Source organism: Monodon monoceros, unplaced genomic scaffold (assembly GCF_005190385.1).
Source record: "Monodon monoceros isolate NGI ecotype Baffin Bay Population unplaced genomic scaffold, NGI_Narwhal_1 Super_Scaffold_14, whole genome shotgun sequence".
In the NCBI taxonomy this organism is placed as follows: domain Eukaryota; kingdom Metazoa; phylum Chordata; class Mammalia; order Artiodactyla; family Monodontidae; genus Monodon; species Monodon monoceros.
In genome coordinates this window covers 26,799,374-26,815,177 of record NW_021703770.1, presented here as the reverse complement: position 1 = coordinate 26,815,177, position 15,804 = coordinate 26,799,374, and the positions used below count along the sequence as shown (strand labels likewise).

The 15,804-nt window shown below is 37.9% G+C and overlaps 1 protein-coding gene across 1 annotated transcript in view; it reads right to left on the bottom strand.

Annotated features, from left to right (window-relative positions):
- Positions 1-15,804, bottom strand: part of RSPO2 (R-spondin 2) — a 161,731-nt gene that overhangs the window by 53,207 nt on the left and 92,720 nt on the right. The window contains exons 4-5 of the mRNA XM_029222943.1: positions 7,514-7,657; positions 5,284-5,472 (exon numbers count right to left, since the gene is read on the bottom strand). Of these exons, the coding sequence (XP_029078776.1) occupies positions 5,284-5,472; positions 7,514-7,657 (333 nt within the window). The remainder of the gene's footprint in view (positions 1-5,283; positions 5,473-7,513; positions 7,658-15,804) is intronic.

The following is a 15,804-nucleotide window of genomic DNA, read 5'->3' as shown; positions in this document are numbered from 1 at the left end:
ATACCTAATCCACATGTTGCTGTCAGTCTATATACAGAAAACAAAAACTGGAGAGGTCTTATTACTATTGCCTTTTGAAAAGTAGATGCTTGCAGAGATTCTGGTTCTAAGTTGCTAAATAGTATTTTCTTTTGTGTCCTACCAAGTTAAAAGCCACTTAAAAAAAAAAAGTAGATGCTGGTCAAGTAATGTCAAATAAGAGGAGTGAGTTGTTTTCAAGTTGAAATCGTAGGTAAGGGCAGTTTTTATATTTAAATTGTAGCACAATCCTGAGAAAATACTACGAAAATACGAGGGCTTAAAGAATTGCACCATATTATTACTAACACCTGAAGTATTGTGAGCTGAGGCAGCCACGAGCAAAAGAGACAGAAAGCTATCTGACCATCTGTCAAAGCATCACCTAAAGTACTTTAGCAGTCTGATTGCTTAGATGGGTCAGAAAGAGAAAGGGCATTCCAGACACAGAGCTACTAAATGTGAGGGAGGGGCTCGGAGCCCCAAGGCTCCTGGACAGCCAGGGAGCAAGGGGGCAGAGAGGAGTGCTGGGTGTGGCTTCACCAAGACAGCCTCAGGGGGAGGGCCACCATGAAAGACTGCAGATGGAAAGAATAATCTTGAAATCACATTTTTTTTCCCACAACAAATTGAGGACCAAAGATACTAAAATTAAGGAAGAAGATGGCCTTAGTAGGAATGGCTGAAGCAACACAAAGCCAGTGGGCTCAACACTTCGGCACTTATGAAATGACCTTTGGGGTATGTTTCACCAGCTATTTCAAGTGGGAGGACATTGGGAGGGGGTGGTGATTGCAGAGTGTCATGTTTTTAAAAAATATTTGTAAAACAAAGTAAAATGATGCATTGGGGTGGAGGGAGAGACCGTTTAAAGTCAGCTTCTTCAATGTTGGACAACCATAGCTTTTATCTTTGAATTTTATGATAAGGAACAAGGAAAAGGTACAGGAAAACTTGAGTTTTCTGGGCAAGACGTTGGTCCTACTCTTGGCTTTACCATTAATAACTTGCTACATCTCCATGGACCAGGCAGAGCCTCCTGGATCTCAGTTCCTTCCTCTTCCCTAGTATGTAATGGAAGAATCAATGATGTTCAGAAAACATAGCTATTGAGTCAAGAGCTAAAAATTCTTTCCCCTAGGTCTTCAAAAGATCTCCTTCATTCAGATCTCTGATCAAATGTCACTCCCTCAATCTCCCTGAACACCCTACATAATACACTCCCAATCCAAATTTTCACTAGCTCCTTACCCCGCTTTATTTTTCTTCACATAGCTCCCATCTCCACATGAAATTATGCACTCACCCACTTTTTTATTGCCATGATCCCGCTAGAAAAAACAGCGTTAAGAACTTTGAGCAATACCATGCCTAGACCAATGATTGGCACACAGCACTGCTCAATAAACACCTGATGAATAAATTAAAATTAGTTATCATGGGACTTTACATATGGGACAGAAGGTTTCAGGTTGAGGTGGTGTTGGCCAATCCTGTGAAAGACTACTGTCACCTCCAAATGACATTGCCACCAACCCCCGCTCCCTGTACGTGAACGTTTTCCAACTTTGTACCGCAGCAACCATGATTTTGTTCTTCCATTTGTCATTTAAATTTCATCATAGCATGTTTATATTTTTCTATTAATATATTGTCTAATGTACAACATAGTCCACACTTGAAAGTCCTTCCATTTAAAACTGCAAGTTAGGGAATTCCCTGGTAGTCCAGCGGTAGGGACTCCGCACTTTCACTGCTGAAAGGGTGCAGGTTCAATCCCTGGTCTCGGAACTAAGATCCTGCAAGCCGCGTGGTGTGGCCAAAAAAAAATTTTTTTTAAGTCATAATAAAGCTGCAGGTTACATATTAATAGAATAACTTGGTCCCAACAGGATGAATCCTATTAGTGTGCTCAGGGTGGGAGGGAGGGGAGTGAAGACAGTTACATCTGCTCTGAGTATAGTCTTCATTTTTAGTAGTCTGTTCTTTTTCCCCTTGTTTCCTACACTCATTGTTCAATTGTTTTTCCTCTAACTCATTGTCAGTCTTTCCCTCTTTCCCATCGTCTTTTACGATCCCCTCCTCTTTCTTTCTCCATCCTCCTGCTATCTTGGTAGCTAAAGCATAGGTCATATGCAGACTTTACAAGAGTCTTGGACAGTCTTTGAGGGTTCACTATCTGTGAAAAGGAAGGAGGAGGAAGGAAGAGGATGAAAGCTGTCAGATGTAGAAGCCTTGGCAAATGCACAGTACAGCTACTGGAAAAGTGGTCAGTTCTTGGTCGTAAAACAATGCTCCTGGGCTTACAGTTCTCTTCCTTACCCTTCACGTGGCAGCCACAAAACCTACCCATATCTTTTGGCAATTAGTCGTAGAGTCATTGGATTTTAGGACTGGACTGGATCTTAGAGATTGCCTACCTCAATACCCTCAATTTAAAATGAGGAAATAGAGGCCAAGAGAGGTTAAGTGACTTGCCAAGGGTCATAGAATTAATGAGTTGACATGGTGCAGAGACCCAGATCTCCTGATCACCAGACCGGAATCCTGAAGAGTGAGAGTCAGAAAAGCCCAAGGTACTCCACAGATTATGTCATCAGAAATGAAAGAAAAGATAACTAATCAAGAAAAGTTTGGAAATGAACAGTAACTTCAAGTCATACATCAATCCATGACTTAAGACATTTCCAAATATTCTTTCACTGTTTAAAAGCAAATAAGCATACAATAATTAAGGGAAAATAGGCAAAAGCATTACGCTGTTGTTTTTAAATCTTACAGCCATTTATTGTCTCATTTCTAATAGTTTTCAGTGTAATATCTTATATACTTAGGACTACTCCATTTCGCTGACCTCTAACTTATGGCTGCCAGTAATGAAAAGCAGCTGATTTTAATGTGCCCATGCTCCAGTGTGAAGGAGGCTAAGGCTGCGTTTGTGTGCAATCAGGTTAAGATTGGCTCCAACAGGAGAAAAATCCATACATATGTTGAAAAGATCTGAAAAATGCCTGTATTCCCAACCTGATTACGACTTACATTTTTGCATGGTTTGTCAAAGCAGATCACCGAAATCAAGTCAAGATGTAAAATGGGATAAAGTGGTTTTCTTCTCTATTCTTCCATTAATCTCCGTGACCTATTGGAGAAAGGAACTTTTTCCTCTCTCACCTGAGGCAAGGTGGGATACTCCACTGGAAGTTATGCCAATTTTTATCAATTGGTGCTCAATTTCCAAAATTAACCTTCTAGTTTTCATTTCCTACATTTGTAAATTGAAGTTATTTTATTGCAGAGTCATTTTCCATTTCTATCAACAATCCTATGTTAGTTCCCTTTTTTAAAAACATAAAACAAATTCCAATATAATTTTTTAAATCTACTAACTTTAAAGTTTACTTAAAAATTGAATTTATTAAACTGAATATGTAGACACAGGGATTAGAGCAATAGCTGGTCTCTCCTAATGTCTATCCTAATAAATAATATTTGGTAAAACCTCAATGTAAATTAAATAAGAGTTCATTGCTGGTTCACTTGTCAAAAAGAGAATATTAACAGATGATACATAAACATTTGTTTTGACATAATTTTAATTGTTGACAGTGTCAGGTTATATCTATTAAGACAATGCACTGTTGCTTGAAGCATAAAAAATAAAAATGCAATAAACATTACAGGTTAAAAATTTAGCTGTTACCTACAAAATTCTCAAGCAAGGCTGGGGCTAAGTCAAAATAGTTTCAGAGGGGAGGGGAACGTGCTGGCTCTTGTTACACATAAGCATGTTTGTTATAGGAGCATTTTCAGGTTAATTTTTGCTATTAACGTAAACCACAATTGGGGGACCACGTTGCTGGAAGAGGAATGGGGGGGTAGTTATATAAACAATATACAACAAAGAAAGTCTTTATTTCCAATACCTGAATACATCAGGTTTGTTTTTAGGTACAAGGTTGCAGGTTAAGTGCTCTCAGCTATCCAAGAAGTGGCTTATTAGTTTTGTAAGAAAATATTTTCTTATATTTTGACTGAAAAATACCCAGTTTAACTGAACAAAACCATCCTTGTTAGTGAAAAGCAGACCCAAAAAAACTTTGTTTCAAAGACTCAGCAAAGAAAAGCAAAACTAATTCAAGAGGAAAAGCTGCCTTCCTAATAGTAGCTTCTGAATCTGGATCTAATAGTTCTCAAAGGCCGACTGGAGTCTTCAAGTCTTAAGTTTTGTCTTCCTCCATGGATCATAGACATTCTCTATGAGGCAGCATAATATGGATATAAATCCATCCTAAGCAGATATATATTCCCTCTCAGGGCTATAGCCACGAAGCTGAAAAGCTATGCCCAACAGGAAGAACGAAAGCAAACAAAAGTTTTGACTGTTTCACAGGGCAATTTTCTAAACACAACTTTCTTTTTTGCTTTCCTACTTTGTGCACTAGAAAAATCCTAACTTCATCTTTGGCAATACGGCATCCGCTAGTGATAAAATAAATAGTAACAAGAGATTATGCTTTCAGAAGCACAGCACCAGCGCTAAGAACTGCATTTCAACATACGGACTCGGCTCCAGCCAGCACCTGAGCTATGTACACTTCTCCTAATTTGTAAGTGGGCCTAATCCTGTTATTACAGAATAATTACTACAAATCAGCACAATTACTACAAAGACACAAATAAACATACACATACCAGTAGCTGTTTTCCACAAATTATTATCAAAACAAAGAGAACCGGCTAATTGTGGTAACATTAAGACAATGTTTATTCCTCCCAGTGTTTGGGCAAGTTTATTTTAAGTTGTCATCTTCAACTAGTAATGATACAGATGATTTTACAGATTCCATAAACCTTTCTAATCTAAACTGTTCTCAGCTGAAAGTTGGCTACTTCTCTTAGAGCAAAGGCCTGATTTCATAAGAACTGGCTTTTATGGTACATTAGCAAAAAAAAAGAAAAAGTAAAAAACCAGCACGCGCGCACACACGCACGCACACACACACACACTTTTAGAAATCTCATTTTAAAAGCTCATTTGTAACGTAGTCTTCTAAATTATTTTCAAGGTACCATGAAATTAAATATTCACTTTACATTCTTCACAATTTAAGCATTCGTCTCTAAGGAAGTTTAACGTGGAATATTCACACCAATGTTATTATCAGGTTTCCCTCATCGATAAATACTTTTTTGGGAGCAAGGGTGATTAGACAGGAGGAGAATTCAGAAAGCACACAGCCCACAATAGGGATTATCTGAACTCACCTCCTGGACAATGCCTCACGGCCATCTTACATCTCCTGGATTCAGCGATCGTTGGACATGGTATCGTGTCTTTTGCTGGCTTTTTAACAATTTGCCGTGTTCTGGTTTCCAGACCCCACTTAAATCCACATGTGCGATTATTTCTGCTACAAGTTCCCCACTCACTCCAATGGCCAACCTCACATCCTTCTAATAGAGAGAAAACAAACACAGATGACAATTTGGTATACATTTCTCCACCATCACCAAATTTACATAGCAGTGTTTCTCTAACTCCCCCACCTTCAGATACCAAAAATTAAGTTGTACAGCCCACAAGACCTGTATACACCTTTCAGAAATTTTAACTCTTTGAATTATGAAGTTATAGATAAAAGTAAATAACTGCCACATAAGTACTTTAAAAATTACTATTTGTCTTAGTTCATTTTTTGAAGGGATGCTACTGGTCCATTCTAAAGACATTGAAATATATGATCTTTAAAAGGTTCAACAGCTGAAACCTAGAGTAAAAGATACTCTTTTCATACCATGACAGGACACAAAATTTTACAGGTTAATTCTGCATGCCCCCCCTGAAATTCACAAGTGTGTTAGTTTTATTTTGGAAGTAAGTATATGATGAAAAGGATAGTGAGTGTTTCGCGTTTTCTGATTGTCTCAATTCTTTTAAAAGGTGTCTTACACTGCAGTATATATTTCTTACTCCCTAAATTGATACTGCACATTACCATAGTTTGAAAAGTAAACAAATATGGTCAGATATTTGAAAATGTATGTTTTGCCTAGATATGTAAGCTTTTAGCATCCCCTTTTGTAAGTTCATATAGTGGAAAAGTAGGTTATTCTCCAATACCCTGCGATGAGAGGAAGGGGGAGGAGATAAAAGCATTAAAATATGCAAAGTTAAACCTCCTCATCAAATTCACCATTAAAAACCCCATCACACTAGCAGATGAGGACTCAGGCCTAGAGTCCACACACCATCAGTATTTCCACATTCCAGATCTCAGCAGGTGTCATGGGAACTCTTAGATTTTTCAAAGCTACTTAAGATTTTTATTTAGGGGAATGCATAGGACTCTATGGTTAATTTGTTAATAGTTAAGGGTTTCACAAGCATTTCCACTGAACATTTGTTATAGGTGTGGGCCTTGCCTCTCAAAAGCGAATTCAACGTTTTGAATATGCTCTTCTAGTGACTTTCTTATTTTGCATTAAGGTGTTGCCTGTATGCATGTATTAACTCACACATATATAGGAATATATGTACACATTTCTTCAAAAACCTCTCATTTAAATGTGTCCTCTGCAAGCTTCCGAATACATAATTACAGACTACTTCAAAATTTCTACAGGGAAAACGTTCTCAATTTAAGTCTCCATTTTAAAGAGATGGAAAGCCTCATTTAGAATACACTGCTCTGTTGTACACCATATCAGATGTATAACATGTCAAATAAAATTCAGGCATGGCAGAGGTGGGAGTGGTGAAGATGCCATCACACCTAAGATTAGATTGAGGCATTTATCAAAACGTAGGTACTGACAGATCTTTACCTTTTAATCAGTGGTATAAAATTACTGAACTTTTTTTAAACACTCAAAAAATATAAAATTTATAAAATGTGTATTCCTAATTATTACTCACAAACAGCATATATATGTATATTAAATTATGCATTCTACATATCTAAATTTAGTAAAAGTAAAATTGTTTTAATGCACTTTGCAACATTCAGTCAATCATCAACAAAGTACATTTGGCACAAAAAATCTCTTCCCAATTGAATTTTTTTTTATACAAATGGCTAAGCAAGAAGCTCCATAATTAATACACATAACAATAGTGATAGACTAGCTAACCACATGGCACTGCTTGAAAATCTTGTTTTTCTTCTAAACAAAATGTTTTTCTCTAATGGTTACTAATAATTTTATTAAGATAATTAAGAAATTGACGTGTTACATAGATAATAAAAACATTATTCTCAGCATTTAAGTGGTTTAACTTAGATGTAAAACTAACAAATTCTGAAGCAAAATGTAATATATGATATTACCTAACAGCATAAAGTCAGCAAAGAACTTAAATAATTTTCAGTTCTAATAAATAACAAGAGAACCGATTTGTTTCTATGATGAATACATCCAGCATGCATTTTTTTCCCCAAGAAACGGGTGTTAAAATAAAAGTTGAAGTTTGAAAGTTACATGGAAAACTACTCACCCACACATTCCATGGTTTCATCTAATGGTGCAAAACCATCTGGACATTCCTCAAAGCAGCGGCCTCTATGCAAATAAAAGCCTACTTTGCACTTGGTACAAAAGTCTTTGCTAAAGCAAGAATCACAGTTTTCTATTCTGCATCCTAAAAACAATTGTAAAGAGAAAGAGAAAATTTCAGTCAAAAATTTACTGGTTTTGCAAATAAAACTTTCACAAACTCACCGGTTCGCTCAATTGGAATTCTAGTGGTCAGAGAAATATGTGTTCAACTCATTTGTTTCCTCATGCCATCTCCTTCTAAATCACTCCTACCTCTTCCAACAGCTCACCACATCAATAGGCTAAGACAAAATTCCAGCCCGGGGCCCTAGGCAGCATGAGACCCTTCAGAAATTTTTGCAACTCCAAATGGGATTAAAACGAAGGATTAAAAAGAAAAACACTCCCCCTACAAATTACATTGCTGGTGGGATTGAAATCTGTTCTGCTCTTCCAAAGACCTACTATGAAAAACACAATGGGAACACTCTAATCGGTATATTCTGTTCCAAGACAGTAAGTTAAAATTCTGTTTAATGCATTTACTTTCATCAGAGGGTGTCTTAACTAGGAGGGGTACTTTAAGTCATTTTTGGGAAAACCCATAATACATTTCCTTAGTGCTCACAACAGTCCATCAGGGTAAGCAGTGGTACCCCTATTTTGCAAATAAGGAACCTGAGACTTAAGTCACAAAGCTGGTAATGGCTGAGTTGGTTCTGAAAGCCCCCAAATGGACTGCCTTCTAAATCTGTTCTCTTTTCTCTATAACACACTAACTGAATTTCGTTGGAAACAGTTGGTGAAAGAGAAATGCTTTCAGTTCTGCTAGGTGTGGTTTTGAATCCCAGCTCTGCCCTTACCAGCTATGTGACTCTGAATGGCTACATGCCTCTCTGAGCCTCTATTTCCTTCTGTATAAAACAGGGATGTCACTGACTTTACAAGGTTATTGTGAGGATCTACAATAATATATGTAAATTGACTAGCTCATAATCGGTAGTCTGCAGATAGAAGCACCAGTGAATTAGAAACAGAAACATGTATTTTTCCACTAAACCATTCACATTACAAGGTGTAAAAAGAAGCAATAATTTACAGGCTTGTATTCTAGGTCAGATTCCCCTGTATTCGAGGAACAGCTGGGCCAGAGGTAATTGGTTTGTAGGGGTGAAAATAAATAAACTCTAAACTACTCTTCAAGGAGAAGGAAGGAAAGGTCGGAGAATTGGTTAATTGAAAGGAGAGGTTTTCAACAGATTACAGTACATTATCACTTGTAACAGATTTAATTGATGGCAATTAACAGCACATAAAGCTCTATGAAAACTGCCTGGCAACACTTTTATTCTTTTAACAAGCCTCTGAGTGCCAGTACCATATTTGGTGATTTAACGATTCAGAAAAGCTTTAAAAACTAGTTTCCACAACCGAAGATATAATTGAATAAAAAATATAACCAAAACGTGAAATCGTTGAATATCAAAATTTTGAAAATTGAGAAGATAAAGCCAGAATACAAACACTAAAAAAGTTTGTTAAAATAGATTACATTATAAATAATGACAGTTTCTAGACTTAGAAAAAAAAGAAAACGGCAATCTTCACCTTTCAAGTTTGAGTCTAAACATGTCTGCATGTATTAAGTGACCACCATGAAGCAGCTAATTCTTCTAAAATGATACCCAAATTTACAATTGGAAAACCAACTATGTGTGGGTGAAAGTCCACAGTCAAATTACACTATTGCTCTTTCAGGGGAGGATGGTGGACACAGAAGAATGGTTTATAACCCTATAAAATGTTCATTTGCAGCCTTAAATGCTGTAACCTATATTTTTATAAAACGGTGGTCTATCGCTGGTCAGTAGCTTCTTAATCATGGTCAAAATACATGACCATCATGTCCACAAATTGTTGGTTTTCTTGCTACATTTTTCGAAAAAGCAAGCAGCCCTTCCTGTTAGCAGAATTATTTTCCAAGAAATAATGATAAACATTCCAAAGGATAAAACAGAACTAAAGGGTGAAGAGAACAAAGCATTTATATATTTTTTTTAAAAAAGGACTATACATTTCATAAGTCAATTGTTATGTATAAGGTCTGATTGTTTTTTGTTTTTTGTTAACATGGCCTGCACCTATGAGCTTTTAGGCCAAAAAGTTATAGCAATAAGCATTTGGAAATAATTTTACAAGGTCCTTTCCTGATCTTTATTGTTACTTGTAGCTCCCTTTCCTCATTTCATTCCATGCTCCTAAACCTGTTCACAGAATGTGGAATTTCTGAAATACCTATCATTCTCTCTAAAGTCCCTTAGGACTTCAGGCATAAATCTGACTAGAAGAAAGCTTAATTATTTGTCCTCAAATTTCAGTACAATAAAAATCTGATGAATTCAAATTATAAAATACTACAACCCTGAAAAAGCACAAGGTGAATTATAAGCAATGACTGAGAATAAGCTGTGAGCCCCACCATTAAATGAAAAATGGCAAGTTGCAGGATATATAGAGTATGATGCAATGAAATCACATATACACGTGTATGTGTACATATATGAAGTAGCTTGAGAAGTTAATTTGGGAAGGGGAAATAGCGGAATTTTGAAATGTTAAAAATTATATTTCTGAGTCATATGAATCTTTTTGATTGTAATGTATTTGTGTATTAAAAGTAAAAGAGAAAAAGATATTTCAATATACATTTGTGACCTACTTAAATATACAGAAAATGCCACTGTATTTACATTCTAAAAGAAATTCTTTTGATTTTTAAACAGGCAAGAATGAATAAAGGAATGCTATCCCACCCCAATTTTTTTTCAGACTTGGGAGCATGAGGTTATACCCCTTATATGATAATGCTGAACCTGCCTTAGCCTTCAAAATAGTCATTTGACCATCTCTTGCCAGTGTCCTTTGCTTTCATATGTTCAGTGGTGCTTTCCAAATCATTAGGAAAAAAGTTAAACATTTTTTTATTCATTGAAGCATTTAAATAAAAGCTTTGATTGGTGCAAAGCTGTAACGACGTCAGAATCTCCACTGATCTTCCTGGTCTCCGTCACTCTTCGCCACAACGTGAAACCAAAGCAGGCCGCCCACATACTTAGCAGCCTGAACTGACACAATGCGTTTACTCACAAACACCTTTGAGCCGAAAGGTTTCTTGTTTGTTTGTTTTTTTGCGGTACGCGGGCCTCTCACTGTCGTGGCCTCTCCCGTTGCGGAGCACAGCCTCCGGACGCGCAGGCTCAGCGGCCATGGCTCACGGGCCCGGCCGCTCCGCGGCATGTGGGATTCTCCCGGACCGGGGCACGAACCCATGTTCCCTGCATCGGCAGGCGGACTCTCAACCACTGCGCCACCAGGGAAGCCCGAGCCGAAAGCTTTTTAAAGCTAACAGCGGCATAAAACCAACTACACTGCCAGTCTGCTTCTTTTCAGGGATTCACATCAATTCTACTAACTCATTTTTTCATACAAAAGTAAAACAGGGCTTCCCTGGTGACGCAGTGGTTGAGAGTCCGCCTGCCGATGCAGGGCACACGGGTTCGTGCCCCGGTCCGGGAAGATCCCACATGCCGCAGAGCAGCTGGGCCCGTGAGCCATGGCCGCTGAGCCTGCGCGTCCGGAGCCTGCGCTCCGCAACGGGGGAGGCCACGACAGTGAGAGGCCCGTGTACCGCAAAAAAAAAAAAAAAGTAAAACATTCTCATTACGAATAAAAATTCAAAACAGTACAGAAGGTTTAAAGGAAAAGATAGAAAGTCTTCCTTACCTGATGACACATCGGGCCTACTCCCCAGAAATAGCCACTGTATTAACACTTCAGGAAAATCTTTATGTCCACTTTATAAATAAATGAGTTTTAAAACACCAATGGGATCATTCAACAGACTGAAAAACTTTGCAAAACTTTATACTGACTAAGAAAACGGGTATATCAAACTTTACTAAACACGGGTCTTGTCTCTAGAAACCTGGGCTTTAAGTCCTTGTTCAGAAATACAAGACCCTGTTTTATCCAATTTACATGCTTCTAAATTATAGTGCCTCCTCAAAACTGTAATCCACCAAGTGAGGGCTGCCAGTATCGGTTTAAGTAAAATTATTGTCCAAGTAAAACTGTGTCCAAATGCAATCTGATGGGGCTGTCATTTGGCAAGGGAGGCTTGCTCTGGCCAAGAAACAGAAAAATAGCCTGGGTACCCTTTCTGTCCTTCCACAGTAGCCATACCAGCTCCATTATAACATTTCTCAAATTATACTCTAGTTCAGTTCAATAGCTCATTCCAAACATCCTCCAAAATTGAGTATGTGCCAGGTTTTGTGCCGTTTTATGAGAACATAAAATTGTAACACCCATTCCCTGTCCTGGAGGTGGAAAAGCCAAAGAGGGGGGGCCATGTGGCACTTTCAGGGCATTGCAACATAGCATAGGAGATATTAGAAGCATGTGCTGGGTACATTAGAGGCAGAGAAGATCCATTTCTGTTCTGCCATTACAAACTTTTTTTTTTTCCAAGCTCTGAATTCCTTGTTTCTAACACAGTGCTGGACACATGGTCGAGTTTTAGTGCTTGCCAAGTGAATGCCATTTAAAAACTCAATTCCTTTATATTTAAAATCTCATTTGAATGCTTAATATGAGATTGTTTCATATGCACTGTAAATATCTTTAATATAAAAAGAAAATCTATGGTTGCTGGTAAAGGACTACAAATCTTATTGGAGGAACAAATAGTCCAACACCTGAAAACAATTATAATGGAGAACGCAAATATTGATGTGTGGCAGGTCATGTGTGCTATGGAATTTGGAACCTCCGCTGAGCAGGTTTGAGAGAGACAGAGGGGAGAGCAGAGTCCTGGGAGGGCGACTCCTCCATCGTAACACAACGGCGATGGTTCACGTAGTGCATGACACCCGATGAAGAGGGGCTGGAATGAACTGGAGGTTAGATGGATGACGTGGCTACTCGGCTTTAGATGGCTGTGGGTGGAGAATTTCACCTCTTGTTTTATTCAGTTTCAAAAAAGGAGGTAAAATTATAAATTATTTGTGGTTTTAAGTATTTAAGTAACAATTAAAATGAACAAAAATGAAGTAAAGTTCAAATTAGGGCTTGGTCTAACTAGCAGTAAGAGGTCCCCATAGATTACACATGAGAATAACGTGATCAAAATGGTATCTGGTTTGTTCCCTCATTTTGGCAGATAACAGCCCCTCGGGGCCAGGCGCCATGATGATAGCTAGAGGGACAGATGAAGAAGCAAAGTTCCTGCACTGCAGGATATTCTGTCTACTAATAGGAAAGGTACCCAGGCAGGCAACAAGGTAATAATGTAACTACGCTAAAGTCTATACAGTGAACAGGGGAGAGGGTATTTTCAGGAAATTAAGCTACCTGAAAGCAGGGATAGAGGGGAGGTAAGGAAAACCACTGAGAGCCTCATGCTCTAAGAGCTAACAGTCATGGGAAAAGGAGTTACAGTGAATCAACAGAACCAACAAACTGGGTGGAGGAGAAGATGAGCTGAGAGAAGAGAAAGATCCAGTTATCCCCCTCCCCTGCCTCTTCCTTTGGTGCCGAAGCTCTCAGGGCCTTGAGACACCGAGAGTTTTATTTATCTCCCCAGCAAAATCTAGATGACAAAAACCACCTCTTATTTGAATATCTCAGAGCGGCTAATAATATAAACAAAAAAATGAAAAGATTAAATGAAAAACAGAGAAAAAGCAACCTCTGTTCAACCCAACTGTGAACATGTAATTCTATAGGTTACAATCAATTATTAGAGAAAGGAAAGAATCAGTGAGGTAGAGAGGACCTCAGACACACACTGAGGAATCTGTTATTTCTTGGGCACCAGGGCTGTGGGCTGCAGGCTCCTCGGCACACTGTGAATATCCAACCGCTTCTTGCTCTCTAATTGCCCTTTCGTGTCAGCTTCCTGGCACCTCCTTCAGAACGTGGCATACACACCCATGGTGGGCGGCTGGGGGAAGATTTAGTCTTCAGTTAGCAGTTGCAAGGATCAAAGAGCATCAAGTCAACCCCTGGAAAACCCTAGAGGTTTCTTGGCTCAGTGTATCTGAACATCTGAACAGATATTAAAGGGACAGGTTGTTCCAAAAGACATTTGAAATTAGCCTTTTAGCAGTTTTTTCACATGGAAAGTACTAGACTGTGCAACTTCATATGAGGTTTCTTAAAATTGTTTAAATATTTTTAGGTCTCTAACAACTTCAAATACTGCTGTTTAACATTCCTTCTCAAAACTTGCAATGGTTTATAAATAGCCCTAAATAAAGTTTTTAAGCTTTATGTTACACAAATCATGCCTTTCTAATGTGTACTATTGCAGTAATCCCATTAGAGTAGGGGCTGATGAAAACTTATGACCTAAAATCTAAAATTACATTTTTTCTAGTAGGGTCCAGTTACATGCAGCTCATCAGAAGCTTCATTATATTTCAACCTGAAGAAAATAAAGGACAGATTCAGAGGTTTCAGGACTCAGTGTTTCATACTTACAACGGAGCTATTTGAATGATGATGCAGTAAACCAGCATTAATTTCACTAAATTAAGAGAAGATCCAGGGGAGAAGTCTGTGTAAAACCCACCAGAGTGGATTTAAATAAAGATTGCCTTTATTAGCTAGGAGAGTTAGCATAGAGTGAAATGCAACTATGTTAAGTGCAGAACAGGACATTTCAAACAAGAGCCAAGGCAGGGAATAAGTACTATGCTGAGAATATAGTGGCCTTTCAAATAGTACGGTGGTGAGCGGGTCTGAGGTTACAGTCTCGGCTCCCTTACTGTTGTGTGACCATCAGCAAGTCAGTAGAGCTATCTTTGCCTCACCTTTAAAAAGGAGGTAACATCAGGCCCTAACTCAGAGTTGAGAGAAGTCAGAGGTTTAAAAGAGGCAAAGATCTCAGCATAATATCTGAGAAGAGAACGTGAGCTATTATGAGTATAAAAATTTGCCAACTAGGATAGTCCAAGACGGCGGATGGAAGGAAGCTCAAATAAGGTACCAAGACACTGTATGTATATGGGTAAATGTATGTATAATTATTTTAATTCTATATCCTATACATTCATATAATAAATTTTAATTACATACATATGTGTGTATATGTATACATATATATATGCATACATACATAATGTACTACTTAAATGAAAGGCATTATCCAAAGACCACTGTCTACAGTAAACGTAGTAGCTTTACCCTTGTTTAGGTCATATGGCTAAACAAACTGAATACAATCATTTGTTGAGTACCTACATGGAAAGTCATCTACTTCAAACATTCAGAGCCAGGATTTAGGAAAACTGAGATCTAAATGCAAGTCTGAATTGGGGGTGGGGGGGGCGGGAAATTACATGCTCTTTGTGCCCTACTTCCTTCCCCATCAGATAGGAGGAGAAAATATCTGACTTACCTATATCATATCTTTGTTCAGAGTATCAAATTAAAGATGAGAACAAAAAGAAAAGGTTAAAAGGTACCACATAAAATGTGTATTACTTTCTAGAGCCAAATAAGCCTAACCTTCAACAAATACTGCGTCAAACATGCAGCACCCACTTCCAAGCACTATAAAGATGTTCAATTTATGAAGTGCACTAAACATGGTCCATCATGGCCGTTAGGGCAGTGACCACAAGGATGGGAAAAATCATGGCCTGGGAGTAATTTTAATTCTCAAATTGCAGTTAGGTAGGATGAATGGACTCAATCCAGAAATGTATACATTGCTTTTCAGATAATTATAGAATTCTGTTTTATATGCCCAAAGTGCCCTTTATTTCAACTTCACAGGATATATATGCTATCAAAAATTGTTTCCTCCTGATTTATTTTAACTTAAAGTGTTACAACACTTCTTAAAAAAAAACCCTCAAATTTGTAAAATATGTTGCTGGGAGCTTCACTGTGACATCTGACTATTTTAAAAATCATATCTTGCCCACCCACACAAAGAAATCTGAAGAAACATTGAGGCTTGTGTAAAATCATGTGATCAAATAATAAGGAACTATAAAAATGTTGGCTTCATTTCTCATATGTTCAAGTGATGGACATTTGAAATCATTCTCAAAACAACTGAAATTAAAACTTGGACACGTTTGCTGGGAATACAAAGCTAGGTGTTTAAAGGGCTATTTTCCCCCCATCTAAAGGGGATGAGAGAGAAGGACAACTACCTCAGAATAAAATAGGAAAGAA